The 19,252-nt window shown below is 42.7% G+C and overlaps 1 protein-coding gene and 1 non-coding gene across 3 annotated transcripts in view; one reads left to right on the plus strand and one right to left on the minus strand.

The window, feature by feature from the left end:
- The window catches only part of OLFML2B (olfactomedin like 2B), a 57,809-nt gene that overhangs the window by 24,384 nt on the left and 14,173 nt on the right, over nt 1-19,252 (plus strand). Inside the window, exons 4-6 of one of the 2 annotated variants that reach the window (XM_072648815.1) lie at nt 8,879-9,055; nt 14,185-14,413; nt 15,054-15,629. In XM_072648815.1, coding sequence (XP_072504916.1) covers nt 8,879-9,055; nt 14,185-14,413; nt 15,054-15,629 — 982 coding nt within the window. Of the gene's footprint in view, nt 1-8,878; nt 9,056-14,181; nt 14,414-15,053; nt 15,630-19,252 lie in introns of both variants that reach the window. The other variant, XM_072648814.1, reaches the window with a different exon arrangement.
- Nucleotides 5,190-5,294, minus strand: LOC140530694 (small nucleolar RNA U13). The gene has a single exon (XR_011976114.1). It is a non-coding gene; the product is annotated as a small nucleolar RNA U13 (small nucleolar RNA).

Raw genomic sequence — 19,252 nt, forward strand, 5'->3', positions numbered from 1 at the left:
TTTCCCATTTTTATGATCTCTTTGGGATACAGTCCTAGAAGCGATATTGCTGGGTCAAAGGGTCTGCACATTTTTGTACCCCTTTGGGCATAGTTTCAAATTGCTCTCCAGAATGGTTGGATCAGCTCACAAAAACTCCCTTGTTTTACAGATGAGAAGACTGAGGCCCATAAGCAATTTGTCCAAGGTTACCTACCTAGCAAATATCAGAGATGGGCCTTGAATCCCAGTCTTTGGGTGCCCCTTTCACCATACTACCCATTCCCTCCTCCCAGGATGGTGTGATAAAGCAAGCACCGGATGGGTGGAGGGTGTGGCAAGGTGATGTCTGATTCTTCATTGCCCCCATTGAGGGACTTTTTGGCAAAGATACTGGAGTGGTTTGTCATTTCCACCTCCAGTTCATTTTACAGATAAGGAAACTGAGCCAAATGGAGTTAAGTGACTTGCCTAGGATTACACATCTAGTAAGTGTCTAAAGGCAGATTTGAACTCAGGTCTTTCTGACTCCAGGCCCTGTGCTCTATCTACTGAGCCACCTAGATGCCCCCATCAGGGAATGGCATTAGAGGCATCAGGAGACCTGGGGTCCATTCCAACTCTCACTGAGTAGTTCAGTGAGTCAGAGGAGGCAGTGAGAAGTTGATCAGTGAAGTGGAAAGAGTGCTGGTTTTAGAGTTAAAAGATACAGGTTTTTAGGTAGGGATGAGCTAAAGCCAGTAAGAACACTGGTTGTGAGGATCAATTGTTAAATTTCCAGTGTGAGCATTTACATGGGAAATGGTCAAATGCTACAAATCAGGGCTTGGCTTATTGTTTCATTGGCTGTCTAGACAAGAAAATGCTGGAAAAAATGTTAATAATATAGATTAAATTTAAAAGTAGGTCATGTATACATTTGTTTTTCCTCAGGGAACTGGTTGTTAAACATTTGTCTCTAGTTCTAGGGCTGAAATATTTTTTTCCTTTTTTTAAAATTCAATTTAAGAAAAATTTTTATGTTTAATTTTATTTTTTCAATTACAGGTAAAAACAATTTTTAACATTCTTTTTTTTAAAGATTTTGAGTTCCAAATTCTCTCTTCCTCCCCATCTCCTTAAGAAGGCAAGCAATTTAATATACATTATACATGCACATTCATTAGGTTGTGTGGTTAAGTGACTTGCCCAGGAGCACACAACTAGAAAGTGTCTGAAGCCACAGGTGAACTCAGGTCCTCCTGACTCCAGGGCTGGTGCTCTATCCACTGCACCACCTAGCTGACCCAGGCCTGGTTTTTAAAAATACTAGCCATGTGACCATAGATAAGTCCATTCCAGCTACACCCAAACAGCTCATCCGTCTGAACCTCAGTTTCCATGACTGTAAAACAGGAATAACAGCCCCTGCACTATTTGTACCACCACTGAGTTATTTATCCTTAAAGCCCAAAGTGTGCCAAAAGTCTTAGTGCAGTTTTATGCTATTAGAGATGGCTACCCTTGCACTAATATTTTTGGGACAACTTCAATTTCAAGTGTGAGTTTATCACTAACATCTCAGAACCTGGGCTTACCATTTGCAAAATGGAGATAATAGTGGTCAAAGCCACCTCTCCTAAAGGGCTGCTCAGCTTAAATGACATTATATATGGTAAAAGGCTTTGAAAAGAATCATATATCCCTACCTAAAAACATGGACCTTTTAACTCTAAAACCAGCACTCTTTCCACTTCATTAGCCAGCCTCTCATTGCCTCCTGTAACTCACTGAACTTCTCAGTGAGAGTTGGAATAGACCCCAGGTCTCCTGATGCCGCTGATGCCATCCCCTGATGGGGGAAGCTCAGTGAACAGTGTGGACAGAGCACAGGGCATACAGGCATGCCCACAGAGTCATAGTGTCAGAGTCAGATGGGACCTCTGAGCCCATCCAGTTTTACCCATACGCCTACCCCAGGTTCCTGACAAGTGGTCATCCAGTCAATGCTTGAAGACTTTCTGTGAGAGAATAACCCTGATAATGATTGACATGTATAGAGAGAGGGTTTAAGTGTTTGTCAAGTATGCGATCTGTACCATCTCAACTGAGCTTCACAACAACCTTTGAAGGATGCCATTGCAGGAATTCTTGTTCCCCATTTTATAGAGGAGTAAACAACCTTGGAGAGGACCAATCAGTGACTTGCCCAAGACCACTAAGTTAGTAAGTGTTCAAATCCAGGCAGGATTCAATTTCAGATCTTTCCCCTCTTCCAGTAGCTCCTTCCACTTATGGATGGCTCTCTATTTGGAAGGTGTTCCTAACACCAAGACTGCAGTTGCCTCTTTGAAACTTCCACCCATTGCTCCCAGTCCCACCCTCTTGGATCAAGCAGAACCATTAGGGCAGGGGGTCTTCACCTTTTAAGTGTCCTGGACCCCTTTGGTGACAGGTAACCCAAGAGACCCCTTTTCAGAATAGCATAATAAATAACATGAGGGCAGCCTGGTTGTACGATAGATAGAGTACCAGACCATAGAATCAGGAATACTCATCTTTCTGAGTTCCAATCTGGCCTCAGACACGTACTAGCTGTGGGACCCTGTACAAATCTCTCAACACAGTTTGCCTCAGTTTTCTAATCTATAAAATGAGTTGAAGAAAGAAATGACAAATGATTCCAATGTTTCTGCCAAGAAAACTCCAAATAGAGTCAAGAAGAGTCAGGCATGACTAAAATGAGTAAACAATAATATATAATAATCCAGAAGAAAACAATTATACTGAAATATATAATTTTTCGTATCCAAATTCATGTACCCCATTAAATCTATCTAGGCATCCCTCTATTAGTGGTCTGTGGACCCCACTAAGAAATTCTTTGGGTTCTTGGACCTTCTAAAGGAATGTCTAGACCCTTTTCTACATGATAGTTCTTCAAATGCTTGAATACGGCTTTTGTTTTTTACATAATTCCTTCTGCAAAACCAGGAATAGTGTCTTCTAGTCAGGCTTCCTCCCACTTAGCAAAGGCTCTATTTCTTAGATACCCCAGTAACCCTTAGACAAACCACTTGATCCACACCCATCCTGGCCTCTGAGCCTTGCCTCATCCTTACCCTTACCATCCAGCTGTGCTGGATCTCCATTCTTATCCTCACCATCCAGCTGCACTGGACATTCTTCATATGGTGGCTGACTCAGTTCTTACTTCTTCCTAGACTCCAGGTACCATCCACACAATATGTGGAAAGATGTGGAAAGAATTAATGAAACCCACCTGGATTTCATTTGCATCTAAAGCTGCCATGTAAATTCCCAAGGGAACTATGAGACACAGTCAGGGAACTGGGTGTGGTTTTCAACAACTTTCCCACTGATGCTGAGCTCTGACTAAGATGATGTTTTTCTCCTATCTCAGCTTTTCTCCCTGTGAGAAGGGTAACCACAAGAGTCTTTTACAGTCTGAGGGAAAACATGCCACAAGTGTGGATCCATTTGACAAATGTTTTTAAGTTCATACTATGTGCAAGGCATTCTTCTAAGCACTGAAAATAAAGAGATGAAAAATGACACAGAACTTGCTTTCAAGGAGCTTAGGGACTAAGAGAGGTAGGGATGTGAATAGGACACGTTTCCAGATAAGTACAAGGCAGAATTTGATGAGGACAAAGAAGAGATCTGGAAAAAATGCACTTGGAAAATTTGATGAGTGGGGGGGAAATCTCCTTTGGATGAGAAGGCCAGGGAAAGTTCCATGGAAGAGGTGGCACCTGAAATGATCAGTAAAACTTTTGTTTGAAAGCTGAAAAGGCAAAACTGATGGCGTCCCTTGTTCCCAAATGGTTCAGTCAGAGCTGGCTTTTCCTATTTCTGCATCCTTGGATTATGAAAGCAGTTCATGGTCAAGGAACCCATCAGGATTCCATGAGCCCAAATAGGAACAAGTTACTACTTCCAAGATGTTTTGGAAACTGAAGCCTCTTCTGAAATCCACGAGTTTCAAAGGTCACCAAAGCATTTAAGCCCTGACCAATTAACCCCAACTTGGAATGGTGCAGAAAGGCCAGAGTGTTCTAAGGTCTAATGGATAATATCCCCAGTATGCAGAGAATTCCAGCAGTGGTAGAAGTTCACATTTATATAATGCAATTCAACAAACACTTATTATTTTTTATGATCACAAAGTGCTTTTCATACATTTTTTCCATTTGATCTTTACCCTATGGGGCAAACACTATTATCCAGTGAAGCAAAAACTCCTTGAGGAAGGGAATTATTTTCTTTGTGTCTCTTGTCTGCCCTAATGTCCAGCACCATGCCTTGTAGGTCTTTAATTAATGTGTGTTGAGTTGAACTGAGTCCCCATATTACAGAAGAAGGAAGGAGGGAAGGAGGGAAGGAGGGAAGGAGGGAAGGAGGGAAGGAAGGAAGGAAGGAAGGAAGGAAGGAAGGAAGGAAGGAAGGAAGGAAGGAAGGAAGGAAAGGAAGGAAGGAATTAATTTAAGTGTCTGCTACATGTCACATACTATGTTAAACACTTTTAAAATATTTTTCCCTTGATTCTCACAACAATCCTAGGAGGGAGGTGCTATTATTATCCCCCTAAAGTTGAGGAAACTTGGACAAACAGGTTAAGTAACTTGACCAGGGTCACAAAGCTAAGTAAATGTCTGAGGCAGAATTTGAATTCAGGACTTCCAGAAACAGACTCAAAGAGGTTAAGTAATTTAATTGCTCAGGTTCACAGCTATTAACCAGAACTCAAACCTAGTCTTCTGACTCTCATGTACATTCCCTCTGTAACCATCTGATTAGTTATACCAAGCATATACGAGTAGAAGCCTGTATGAGTCTGCCTCTGGGCTGTATTGATCCGTTAACATTCTAGGGTCTTTATATCTTGGGAATTCTTAGTTTTATAGTAGGACATAGCTTAGCACCATGCCTGGCACATTGTTGTGGTTCAGTCATGGCCAACTCTTAATAACCCCATTTAGCATTATCTTTGCAAAAATACTAGAGAATTTGCCATTTTCTTCTCCAGCTCATTTGAAAGATGAGGGGCTGAAGGAAATAGGGTTAAATGACTTGCCTGGGGTCACAAAACTGGTAAGTGTCTGAGGCCAGATTTGAATTTGGGAAGATGAGTCTCCCTGACTCCAGACCCGGTACTCTATCCATCATTCCACTTAGCTGCCCCCCCAAAAAACTAAAGTTTCTTGTTCAAATAGATGGATAACATGCCTGTGTGTAACTTGAAAGGTTGGGGTGGTACATCTCACTCAGGTGAGTGAACACCCATTCATCACATACATGAAACAGAAAGAGCTATGTGCCTAAATTTTTATTGAATTGAAAAAGGACACAGGCAACCATGAAGCATGTAAGCCTTTCCACTCATACCTGCCCAATCACATGTTTACAAGATGTTTTATGTTCATTAACCCTCTTTACCCTCACCACAACCTGATGAGGAAACTGAGGTTCATCTAAATTCCCAAGGATCAAAGGATCCTAGATTTAGAATTGGAAGGGACCTTAAAGGTGATAGAATCCAGACTGTACCCTCCTCCCCCATTTTACAGCCAAGTGAACTGAGGCTAGAATAGCCTATCTATTATTAAAATAAGCCCATCAAAATCCTCCTCATCCTTCACATCTCAAGTCCTCTTTGAAACCTTCCCTGTCCAGTCCATGTCAGACCTCTCTCTCCTCTGAACCTTCTACCTACTACCTGGACCCGTCATTGGGAACTTATCCTACAGACACCATCTGGTATCTTCATGAGTAATCTTTCTATTCTCTTCCCTTGCTGAGTCTGTAAAGTCCTCCAAGATGCTTCTTTGTCTGCCCCTGAGCATTGGTCTTTACCCGCAATAGGTTGCTTGCTCAAGAGATGACTACTGGTTGACATTTTCAGTGCTCTACAAACATACAATGCCTGGAGCAAGGCATATGCAGATCTGCCAGAAAGAGAAGCCTTCTAGGAATCATTTCAGTGATCAATAAATCAAGATTTATAATTACCTTATGAATTAGGACCATAGATATAATTGGGAGAAAGGGCCTTGAAGATCATTTAGCCCAGTTCTTTCATGTTACAAATGTAGAAACTGAGGCTCAAAGAAGAAGGGGACAAGGAAACAAGCATTTATTCACCTCTTACTATGTACGTCATACTAAGAACTTTACAAATATTATCTCATTTTGTATATTACTGATATTATCTCAAGGATAGTGACTTGAGATCGGTCACACCCATAAGTAGCAGATCTGGTATTCAAATGAATGAATGAAAGCATGTGTTAAGCACTTATTGTGCACTGATCCCTTTGACAGGAACTAAGACCCCAAAATTGTGTCATTCCCTTTGCTTGAGGACTTTATATTTTAATGGGGGAGGTAATCTAGTAAGAGAGGGAAGTTTTCATCTGCAAAGCAATAGAGCTGGAGAGTGTAACCAAAAAGAAATCCATTAGTGTGTGTTTTTCAGAAGTAATAGTAGTATTGATCTGATTATAGTTACGAAAACAGAAGATGGAAGGGGAGGAGGGAGGGCACATGTGATGATGTCAAGGTAATAGCTAGAAGATGACCTGTGATGTCACCATGGTCTGGTGTCCTCGTGTGAAGCCAGCTAGATATAGTGGACTTTGTGAGTGTATGCTCACTCACTCCAGTTGGGATCGGTTGGACTTTTAATACAATCATGTGGATAAAGTGCCAAGCTTAAAATCAGGAAAACCAGGGTTCTAATCTCTCTGTAGTCATATAAAACTATACTACTGTGGCTGGTTAACCAAAGTCTTAGTTTTTTATCTGTAGAATGGGGGTAAAAATAACACTCAACTCACAGGGTTATCATGAGAAATGAATGAGATAACATGCGGAGAGAGCTCTGCAAACCCTTTTGTTGTTACTCAGTTGCGTCAGACCCTTTGCGATCCCATTTGGGGTTTTCTTGGCAAAGATACTGGAGTGATTTACCATTTCATCTCCAGCTCATTTTATAGATGAGGAATCTGAGGCAAACAGTGTTAAAGTGACTCACCCAGGGTCCCACAGCTAGTAAGTGTCTGAGGCCAGATTTGAACTCAAGAAGATGAGTCTTCCTGACTCTAAGCCCAGCATTCTATCCACTGTGCCACCAAGCCACCCATGTTACCTAGCCTAACATGCTCTATATTAAGGCCTGCCATTGATAGCAGTCTAGAGAAGGAAATGGCAGACTATGCTGGTATCTTTGCCAAGAGAATCCCCAATGGGGTCATGAAGAGTCAGACAGAGCTGAAATGACTGAACAGCAAACATTGGTGGTGGTACACTACACTGGAATGCTGTGGCTGGGCCTGGGACACTGAGGTAGGGCAGATGGGCAGTGAGAGAATTTCCTGGGGCACAGAGAGTTTAAGTAACTCCCTCAATCACACAGCAAGTATATGTCAGAGGAGGAATTTAAACACAAGTTGTCCTGGATGCTAGGTTGGCTCTTTATTCACCCATGCTCTCTCTTCCACTATGCCGAGATGTTGCACATAAAATGCCTGTCACATTACAAGGCACTCAATGTGTGTCGGGCATTACTATTAGTGGTGCTGGCGGCATTATTGTTATTGTCTCTATGACTGAATTTGAATGATTGAAATTGAAATTCAATAAACATTCAAATACTTCCTCTGTTCAAAGGACTGTGCTTGGTTCTACTTCTCAAGAACTTGAACTTGTTCTCTTAGACTGAGCATCTTGGATAACCCTCTTTGCATTGCTTAGAAATCACTTTTTCTAATCCCTTCAGTGAGTCACTTTTTTCTTAGGGATAAGGAAAACTTCAGGGTTCCAAATTTCAAATAGTGGGTTCCAAATGAGGACAGTTTTATTATAATGCTAAAAAAACTACAAGAGTAGGTAAGACAGATGGGGAGCAAACATGGTGGGCCTTCATGCCATAGAGACATAGTCCTTGCTGCACAGTTGGGAGTCAGAGCACCTGAGTTTGAGTCCCAGCTCTGATACTTCCAAGCTATGTGATTTGAAGGAAGTCACTCTCCCCCACCCTGACTACCATGTTTGGGATGGAAAACATAATACTTCGAGCATCTCACTTGGCTCTTATAAAAGGATCTTGTAAACCTTGAAAGAGCTTTAAAAATGTGAGTTGCTTTCTTTTCATTATTACAATAGACTACAAACAATGTAGATCTGTCATTAAAGTCAATAAAAGCTCAAGTACTCTTGGAAAGTAGGACCAGCAGCTTGGCATTTGGGGAGGCTTCTTGGGGTGATAAAAAGAACATTGGAATAGAAATCTAAAGAACTAGGGTGCTAGTCCTGTCACTTTCTAGCTAGGGTACCTTGTGCTGGTGAATGTTTAACAATCAGCTCTCTAGAAAACAAACCATCAAAATAGACACTTTTAAGTTTAATCTGCATTATTTACATCTTTTGCATCACTTTCTGGAGTCTAGATAATAAACAACAAATGAGCCAAGCCCTGATTTGTAGCATTTGTTGATTTCAAAGGTAGAAATGTGCACACTGAAATTTTAACAATTGGCTCTCTGAGCTGGTTTGAGCTAGCTCCAGCATGCTTCTACTTCCAACTCAGTGATTCTAAAGCTAAAATGGGCTTGTCCTGAAAACTGTGCCTTGTGACCTGGCATCAGCATCCATCACAGTGCCAGAAATATAGTAGGCACCTAGATAGTTGGGAAATGATTGATTTCCAAGGTTCTGTGGTAAGTTTGTCCCACATTAAGGAGGCAAAGAAGTAGGTGGGATTCATGCTTTGGCAAAGGGATTAGACTGATTGACCTTGGAGTCCCCTTTTAACTCTACTGTTTTATGGGTCTCAGAGCCCCTTAGCCACAGCTGTTTTCCTGTTGTCATCAGACCCTTCTCTTTTCCACTTTCCCAGGAAGTTTCCAAAAATCTCACCAAGGAAAATGAGCAGATCAAAGAGGACATGGAAGATATTCGGAGTGAAATAAACAAGAAAGACAAGGGAAATTGCTCCGGTGACACCCCAGGAAGCATTCCGGGCCTTCGAGCAGCCTTGCAGGGGGATGCTGCTGCGGCATACACTCTCCCTGAGGTATGGCCCCACACCATTGCATGCCTTTGATCCTCATCTCCAAATCCTAAGCCTGGACACAGTAGATAGTTGCCTATGTGATCAGGCGTGGGGGACCCTGAAAAACCCAACTCTTCAAAAACATTTCCCCACCGGTCCCTAAAATGCTGAACTGAATTCAGTCCTTCAAGTCCTGGCATTGAAGGCTTGGGGGCAAGTGCAAATAGGTGGTCTGGAATGACTTTAAATCATGGCACCCACTTAGCATTTTAGTTTGAATTAGTTCCTCAGACCAGCTCCATTTGCTTCATTCTTGTTAATCACTTGGTTGGTAAAGCCTTGAGGGAATGAGGTAGAGAGCAGGTAACATGAAGGTAGAAGGCTGTCTGGGAAGGTTGGGAGTATGGTCTATTGCTCAGGAAGACATGTCTCACTGAGATAATGCAGTGGGGAATCCTGGGGGCCCAGGGTGGAGTCTGACTCCTGAGGGAAAGAGGAACCGCTGAAAGATGAACAAAAAACCCGTGAAGAACAAATGACTTCCTAATCCCTAAGAACATGATACCACGTGAGGATTAGGGCACAAATGAGAGAAAGACTAAGAACATATAACATAGATTCAGCAGAGATCATCCCTAATACACTGCCCAGTCCAAGCCTGCTGTGGTGTTGGGGAAACTAAGGGATGTGTCTTTTGAAGCTCAGATGAAGATCCAGCCACTCCCTCCACTACCAAAAGAGATCAGAGTTTTTCATTGTCAAAATGTTAGCTCCATCCAGCTGCCTAAGGAAAAAGACTATTCCTTCCGCCTATGAAATGTGTCTCCACATTTCTCTAGGGCTGAGCTGATGGGACCTTTCCCTTGGCCTTGATGACAAATACTGTGGTGTGTGAGGAACCTGGATCAGATTTCTTGAGGGCAAACAGCAAACCAAATCAGATGCTCCAAACTTAAAGACTCCCCCCATTTTTTCCTTGCTCAGCAAAGTGAAATTTCCTCCTCTCAAACCCCCATTCATCAGACTGCTGAAGTCAGCACAATCCATCCGTAGCCAGAGAAGCAGGGACAGAGGAGGGGGTGGGGCAAACAGAAGGGAGAAGTGGGGAGGGAGGCCCAGGCGTAGAGTCTTTCCTCTCATCTCACCAGCCATCTCCTTGGCTTCTTTGGAGAGTGAAGAGGGGGCAGAGGGGATATCAGGACCTCTTTGCTTAATTTTGAGAGTGGTAAAATGGCAGAGTTTCTCGGAATGCGAGCTCCACTTTGTCGGGGGCTTGTCTCTAGGAAAGTTTCCTTGCCTGGATGGTCATGGAGTAGATGGGAGGAGAATAGGAGTGGAGCCAGGAATTGAAGTCATGTAACAGACTGTGGGATTAATGAAGGAAAAACCACGGCTTGGGGGGGGCTGGTGCTATGCAGCCTAGTCTGTCTCCAGCAAATTCAAGGAAATTATATGTTCCTTGGCAAAAGGAGAGCTATGGTCTTGGTCCATCTACATGTCTGAGGAAGGGACCAGAGTTCCTACCCACTCCTGTGAGCCTAGAATTAAAGATCTCTTATGGATGTTGCCACAAAGCCATGACGACTTGATTTTGCAATGCAGAGGAAACCAGTCTCCAACAATTACATTCACCTCATCCTCAGAACCAAGGGACTGTGGGTTAAGGCCTCTTGTCCCATGTCCAAGAGAGACAGAAAAGGAAAGAGCCTTGGGGACTTCTGGCCTAAGACCTGAGACCTGGCAGGAAGAGCAGGCCTTTTGTACTTCTGTTTATCAGTCAAGGTTGTAGGAATCAATCCTGGCTGAGCAGTCCAGAGGGATTTGTTATTGTGGGGTTTTTTTTTTTATAAACAGCTAATAGGGTGTTAGTGTTGGAGGAGAGAATTGCCAAAGGCTCAAAGGGAGAGTTCTGACAGATCTAGGCTCTTTGGCAAGTAGCCTCTAGAGTCAGAGCTAGGGGAACATCCCCAGCTTCCCAGGACCCAGTGGTATTAATATCCCCAGTCAGGGTGTTTGCATATGAACAAAGGGAAGTGTGAGTTGAGACATCCAGAATCTCTTTTGCCATCCTTACAAAATTTCTCATGATGGTGGGAAGAGGATGGGTTTGTAGGGTGGAGAGGGCCCTAAAGTATTTTCAGGCCAAAATTTGTAGGTCAACACTAGAGAATGTGTTTTTGTCTCCAGGGCAAGTGTCAAGTGATGGGGAGGTTCTGGTCCCTGGAGACAAGAATATTTCCCCCCAAACAACTTTGTTCTCTGTGTGAATATCATCAGGGCTAGAATTACAAGTTTTAAAGGAATTTGACCACTATCCCCTTGGCAAGATGAGAGGAGATTACTTTGTGGGTTAGGCTAAGCTGGGAATCTGCCGCTTCCTTTGTTTGCTTACTGTTCTGACCTGTATCCCAGGGACAATTCTGGGCAGCTGGAGATGGAGCTGACTGGTCCCTATGTCCAGAGAGCAAGACATAAGAACCTTCACTCTGCTTTGTCCTTGTCCATTCATGGTGACCCACACAGGCTTCAGGGAAGTCAAGATTTTCAAGTGTATTCAGGTGACCCTTTGTGGGGCACGCGGTAGAGGAAATTCATGTTTCAGGAGTGGATAGAGCTTTATGAATTGTGAAGTCTCTTCCAACTTTGTGCTTTTATGGTTCTATATACGTAAAAATCCTTCCCTTCTATGAGAATAAAGTGCAGGGAAACCTGGTCCTGGCTGCTTAAACCTCTGTTCTTGTAGCACTGAATTTCAAACATAACTGAGCTCCAGGGGTATTATGGCCTCCTTTTCAAAGATGATACCATAGGCAATGTTCACCTTTCATATAGATGAGCGAAATAAAAGAACAAACAGGAAACAGTCCCCAGTACATGGTTCATATGGTAGGAAATGGCATAGCACATTGGACTAGGAGGCAAGAGACCTGGAATCTGGTCCTGGCACCACCACTAACTTACTATGTGAACTTTAGCTAATTACTTCCTATTCTGGAACTCACTTTCCACATCAATAAATGAGTGGGTTGACCAGAAAAAAAATAATAGCCCATTAAGAGTCCACATTTATATAGCAGAGGTGCAATGGCAGGAATGCTGGGTTTGAAGATAAAGGAAGAAAGTAAACAAGCATTTATTAAGCACCTACTATGTTCCAAGCACTGTGGTAAGTGCTTTGCAAATACTATCTCATTTAATCCTCACAGCAACCCTAGGAGGTAGGTGCTATGATTATACCCATTGTATAGATGAGGAAACTGTGGCAAACAGAGGTTAAGTGACTTATCCAGGGTCACACAGCAAGTAAGAGTGGACCACATAGCAACCTAAGGGCATGAGTTTGAATTCTGACTCTGAAAGTTACTTCCTTTGGGATCTTGGCGAAGTCATAACCTCTATGGGACTCAGTTTCCTCATGTGTAAGATAAGGAGGATGGACTGGTTGGCTTCAAAGGTCCCTTTTGGCTCTATATCTATGGTCCAAGGTTTACAAAGCATTCACCTCCCAATGATCCATTGTGGTGCAAATATTTTCATCCTTTTTTCAGATAAGCAAATTAGAACTTAGATGACCTTGAGTGAGTCATTTTCCCTCTCTGGGACTCAGTTTCTTCCCCTGTAAAATAAAGGGTTTGGATTAGATGATCTTATGATGTCCTTTCTAATTCTAATTCTGTAGACTGTGATCTCTGAGGTCCCTAAGATCGTCTGATACTTCTAAAGCTGGGATTCTTAACCCTTTTTCTATGCTAGATCCCTTTGGCAGTCTAGTGAGGCCCAAAGACCCCTTCCCAGAATACATTTCTGAAATGCATAAAATCAAATGAATGGGATTACAAAGGAAACCAATTCTCTGTTGAAATATGCTGTTATCAAATGATATTTTGTCATTTAAAAAAAAAAAACAGGTTTAAGGCCCTTAGGTTAAGAGCCCCTATGCTAGATAAAGTAAACCCTTATGGGATATGTACAGGTTGTTGTGTTCATCCTTCATTTCAAAGAAGACCATGACATCAGAGAAATGGCGTGACTTGCACTTGACTTTGTTGTGAGTGAGGGAGGGCTGCGCAGGGTCACCAGCCTCACTTCAATGCAGGGTTGAAGGACTCTATTTGCTAAATTAGAGCTACAAGTCAAATCCTACAACAAGAAATGTATTGGCCCACATATAAACCACTCTTTCCCCCACCATCACTTTTGTATAAAGTCCGAATATGGCCTGAATTGGTGTTATTTTTCAATTATATCTCATTTCCTTCATAGATGAGAGCTAGAGAGATGATAGTAGATAGAGATAGCTAGCTAGAGTGATAGATGATAGAAAGATACAGAGAAAAAAAGGTGATATTGATAGAGAGAGAGATAGATGAGAAAGGATGGAGAGAGAGATAATGGAGAGAGAAGAGGAAGATAGATATAATGGAGAGAGAAATAGAAAGAGAGAAAGAGGGAGTGTTTACTCTGAGCCATGCTCTGTGCTAAGTGTTAGAATACAAATGCAAGCAAACAGAAAGAGAGGCCTTGCTTTCAAGGACTCTAATGGGGGAAGATAATGTACAAAAGGATCTGAAAAGAGGGGGAAGGCTAGAGAGGAAAAGTGCCAGAGTCTAGAAGGTCAGGAGTGGAGTTAGGAGAGAAGTGAGGACACCTCCTTAAATGGAGGTTCTGGGCAGGAACCCATCAATCGGGGGAGGGGGAGAAGTGGCCCATATTCAAACCAATATAGTAACAATTATCATTACCCATAACATTATCAATTATCATTATCATTATCATAGACAATGAGTCTATTTCTCTTCAAGCAGTGTTTGGTCCAACACAACAAAGTGCTATCAATATGAGGCGGCTCATCAGAATGACTTGCAGTAGGATTTGCCCTGACATTTATTGCTGCTCCATGTTTTGGCGCACTTCTCTATGGCCCTCACTGCATTTTGTACAACCTCCTTTACTGACTTATTCTCGTCCCACACCCATCTCATCTAGAGAAAACTCATCATTGAGGTCAACTTTCCTTCCCTCCCCATCTCTGTGGTTGCTAGGACTAAGAAGAAAGTGTTGTCCTTGGTGCTCTTTTGAGCATGCCTTCCCATTGGTTTTGGCTTCCTCGAAAAAGTGAATTAAGTGAGCCCTTCTGTCTTCCAAAGCAGCAGTATGAAGAGCGATTTCTGCGAGAAGAAACTGTGTCCCAACAAATCAACGCCATTGATCTCCTTCCACTCCAGCCCCCGGCTCCTCCAGAGGCCATGGCTCCACGAAGGCCCCTCCAAAGGCAGATTCATCTGAGGGGTCGACCAGCTTCCAAACCCACTGTCATACGGGGCATCACCTATTACAAGGCCAAGGTCTCCGAGGAAGAGAATGACATCGAGGAGCAGCGTGAGTTGGGCTTAGCAGAGTCCTCCATGGGAAAGAAAGGGGAGCCAATAGCTCCTTTAGAGTGCTATGAGTAGACTCATAAAGAGAAAGACAGATTTCTTCTTAGACATAGCCCATGTTGGCTTTTCTATTAATGTTGTAACCTATTCCTTGTCTACTAATACTTGTGAATTAACAACAAATATTCAAGGGTCTCTTTCTGATTGGCTGTATGACTTTGAACAAATCACTTCAACTTTCTGAACCTCCATCACCTCTTCTATAAAATGAGAGGGTTGGACTGGATGGTCTCAGGCCCCTTCTGACTCTAGCATTCTGGCACTCCCTGATTCTGGGAGACCACAGGTCTTACCACATGCAGGGAGAGCGGTTAATTTTTGTGATTAGCTGACGTTAGTTAGCAGGAGAAATGGTAGCAAAAGGTACTATGAAACCTCTAGAAAATACAATTTCTTTCTTCCTATGCATTTTCTCCTCCTTTCAGTGGAAATCCCCCAAACTGTTGCCATCTCTAAGCCATAGCAGCATTTTGAGAAAAGACTCCATATTGTTTCCTAAGTACTTGCTGTTCTTATGACAACCAAATTACATTGATCCACTCAACATGTTACAAATGAGTCTTGTGTTGTCTCTTTGGCAGAAGATGAACTGTTCAGTGGGGAGAATTCCATGGACTTGCTCATTGAAGACCAGCTCTTGAGGCATGAAGACCTGTTAACTAGCACCACCAGTAGACCAATCATAGCAGGAGGCCTGTCTACTACCCACAATGCTGCTGTAATAACAGACTACAGCACTCAGGCTGCACCTGTCAAAATGGTGGCCACTTTACTCCCACCTACAACCTCTGTTGAATCTATAGTGGGAGTCACCAAGGCTCCTTTGGCCACCTCAAGCAACCAACTTCCAGTGGTACCTACAAGTACAGAATCCCTAGATGACATCCATAAGGTGACTGGTGAACTGACCTCCCAGGAACCAACAACCACAGTGGCACAAACCACCATCCAGGAACCAACAACCACAGCAACCTTTGCGACAGTAGCCATGGATGGAATGGCAACAGATGCTCCCATGGCCCCACTTCCTCCAACCACAATCAGAGCCGAGACTGAGGACTCACTTGGGGTAGACATGACTGCTGCTGAAAAAGGCATGGCTCCTTCTAGTCCTACTCTAAGCCCAGAGGAAGAAGATGACATCAGGAATGTGATTGGTGAGTTGTCTCTTCCTGAATCAGCTTAATGAGCTTGACGTGGGCAGAAGTTCTGCTTGTCATGTAAGAGCAGGAATTAGTTTTCACTGTTCCAGAAGGCTGAATTGTTTCTATTTAATAAATAAACAGGCCTTACTCCACTGAGAGGCAGGGTAGCTGAACTCTGGAGTCAGCAGGAAGCAATTTAGGAAACAGTTCCAAATGCTCACCAGCCTCTGCGAGCGTGGTGCCCTGGGGTGAATAGATAAAAACAAGCAGAAAGTCAGGGCTGGTGGCACATGCCTATCATCCCTGGTACCAGAAAAGCTGAGGCAGAATTCTTGAGATCGGATATTCCAGGTTGTAGTAAGCTAAAACCACTGGATGTTTGTATCAATGTGGTGAGCTCCTGGGAGTGGGGGGCAGGGCACCAGGCTGTTTAAGCATTTAAATTTCTGTGTTTTTAAGTTTATTTAAAGTATTTACGTTTAAGTGATTAAATTTATGACTCAGTTCAGAAACAGAACAGGGCAAAGCTTCAATCTGATCAATAAGGAGATCAGGCCCATTAGTGATCATTTCCTTCCTAGGTGACATAGAGATGCTCAGTCTCAAAAAACAGAAACAAAAAAAAGAGCAGTGGCAACAAACTTAGGCAGAAACAAAATTCTTGGGCTAGCAGGGCTGGGGAACCTGCAGCCTCGAGGCCACATGTGGCCCTCTAAGTCCTCAAGTGAGATCCTTTGACTGAACCCAAACTTCACAGAACAAGTCCCCTTAATGAAAGGATTTGTTCTGTAAAACTTGAACTGTCAAAGGGCCGCACCCAAGGACCTAGAAGGTCACGTGTCACCTCGAGGCCACATGTTCCCCACCCCCAGAGGGTTATAGGTTAGTTCACTGTGGGTGCAAATGAAAACAAAAGAGCTAGGAGAGACTCCTTCATGGTAGAACCTTGTGAATTCAGGTAATTGATGTACCTGGGTAGTATTCCCTTTGGGTCTCTGTGTTCTTTATGTGTATCCCCAGAGATGTCTTGTGTTCTGGACCAGGCTATGAACTGCCTGAGGTTTTGAGCTCATAGAACAACAAAAGTTTGGACTATTATTATTTTGTCACAAGATCAGAGATAGCTGTGTCCTTGACAAGATATAAGCCCTTTCCTATTCTCTCAGGTATGGCTGTGCCAGAGATATATCAGATCCTGACTATGGGAATGTTCCATTGAAATTCTCTAAACCTTAATATGTAGAAGCTAGAGGAATCTCTTCTTATGCAGAGGCTGGTAACTACGTGCAGTGTCAGCAACCATACTAGGCTTCTGGAATTCCACCTAGTCCCTTGTTCTTACCAAGAAATAACATGCCCTTTCTCCCTGTAATACAATGTAGACAAGCTAGGACTTAAAAGTAGAGTTTTGCTGGTAGACAATGAAAGGTGCACATAATAGGAAACAGATTATGGTATGAGTTTAAACAAATGGTTACCAAAGTCAGAGAATGCTAGTTCCTGAACCCTATTCACATCCTGTCTCATTCCTCCAGATGTTTAGAAAAGTTGATTTTTCCCTTCCCCAAATATCCAGAATGTTGGTGACAAATGGGTAAAAGACTGTCAGGTAGAAACCCTCTTAGGAGGTCCAAATGATGATATACCAATGCTAACCTGGAGCCCTCTGGTCAGTACTGGGTTTCTCTATTGCTGCTATATCCTGCCTCCAGTCAGGGTCCCCACACTATCTCTCTAAGGTATGCAACATCCTGACATTGCTACCATTAACAGGATTGTCTGACATTGACTCCAATTAATAGGGTACAGCCTTGCAGGAGTTCTGAAATCTCTATCTTCACTATACAGATTGTTTTTTCCAGGCACCATCATCTAGTAATATTATACACCTTCTACTTAGGTATACAGGGCCAGAAATGTAATTCTGGCTTTGGGGGATGTCACAAATGAGACTTTGATGATGTGGACTCAAAACATTAGATAAATAAACAGAAAATTTGGGGGATTTCCCCCACCCTGGATTATCTGGTTTGTTGTAGGAAACTTTGGAAATTTTTTCTGTTTGAGGAATCAGTCACAAACACTCATCTCAGACAGATGTTTCCCATATACTAATGTTGGGTAATGATGGATCTTTTTTATCATCTTAATTCAGCAAAACATTTATTAAGTCCTTGGTATATGAAGAATAACAGGCAAAGTGGGATAGTGGGTAGGGAACTGACTGGAGTCAGGAAGATGTAGGCATCAGTCCCATCTCTGACATATACTGGTTGTGTTAAGTGAATATGGGCAAGTCACTTAATCTCTCAAAGACCCAGGCAGTTTTCCAAGGTCATATTATAGATGAGTTGTCAGTTTGCATCAACAGAGGGAATTTCAACACCATGAATTTCCCACATTAATAATATTACAGATACAGGCCAAAAGAAAAAATATGCAAGATACAGTGCCAAGTGATAAAGGACAAAGGGACTAATAAGACACAATCCCTTCCCTCCCCAAGTTTACAGGGAGATAAGATGGGGAGATTACAGGGATATAAGACATTTATGCGATAAGTGGAATATAAAATAGCACTTACTACATAGGAGAAAAGTACAAGAGGAAGAGCACCCTTGTAGCTGTCAGGATGAATGGAAGCTTGAGGCAGGAGGTGACATTTCAACTGAACTTCATTAGATGATGGTGTGAGCAAAAGCAGAAAAAAAATGGGTCAGATTCAGGCAATAGTGAGTATACTAGTTAGGGAGAAATGTAGGTGTTCGAAAAGTAAAAGATGAGTGGAGAAGTATGTTGGAACCATGTTGTAAAGGCTCTTGAATGCCAGACTAGGGAGAAGGAGTGACATGATTGTGGTTGCCTGGGCATTAGGAAGCTTAATTTAGCAGCTGTGTGAAGTATGAATTAAAACAGGGAGAAATTAGAAGCAAAGAGACCAGATAGAAAGTAACTGAAATGGTTGAGGTGAGAGATAATAAGGACCCGCCCTGGGATGGTGGCAATTAAGACTGAAAGGAAGGGACCGATGGGAGGTAGAAGTAATAGAATTCAAAAGCTGTTTGGGGAACAGAATGAGGAACAGATTACCCTGAGGTATTGAACCTGGTCAGCAAAGGAATGTTAAATTACCAGCAAAAAGAAAGATAGTGCTCCCTCAAGAAGCTCATATTCGAATGGGAGAAGACACAAAAAAGGAGAGCAGAAAAGGTGAAGGGGCTAGGGGAAGTGGGAAGGTACCCACGGTGGGAACAAAGTGGAAAATTTATCCAAAGAGTCGGGAACTGAGCTGCGTTAGAGGTGAGCACAGCTGGTATGATGAATGGTGGTCCTGTCAATTATAATAGCAAAGTCAGAAGGAAAAGCAAGTTTCAAAGGAGGGGTTAGTATGGCAGGAGGAAGATGCTAAATTCAGTTTTGTACATGCTGAGCTTGAAGTACTGGCCGAATATTTAGGTAAAAATATCTAGCAGACAACTGGAAATGTGAGTCAGGGAGCTCAGAGGAGGGAGAGGTTGGGGGAAAGTCATTTGGAAAGATGTGGGGTCTTCATTGACTTCCCTGTAATCATTCATTCATTCTTTCATTCACAAGCATTTCTCTTGCACCCACACTGTGCCATGCTAAGCATTAGG

The sequence above is a fragment of the Notamacropus eugenii genome, chromosome 2, assembly GCF_028372415.1.
Source record: "Notamacropus eugenii isolate mMacEug1 chromosome 2, mMacEug1.pri_v2, whole genome shotgun sequence".
In the NCBI taxonomy this organism is placed as follows: Eukaryota; Metazoa; Chordata; class Mammalia; order Diprotodontia; family Macropodidae; genus Notamacropus; species Notamacropus eugenii.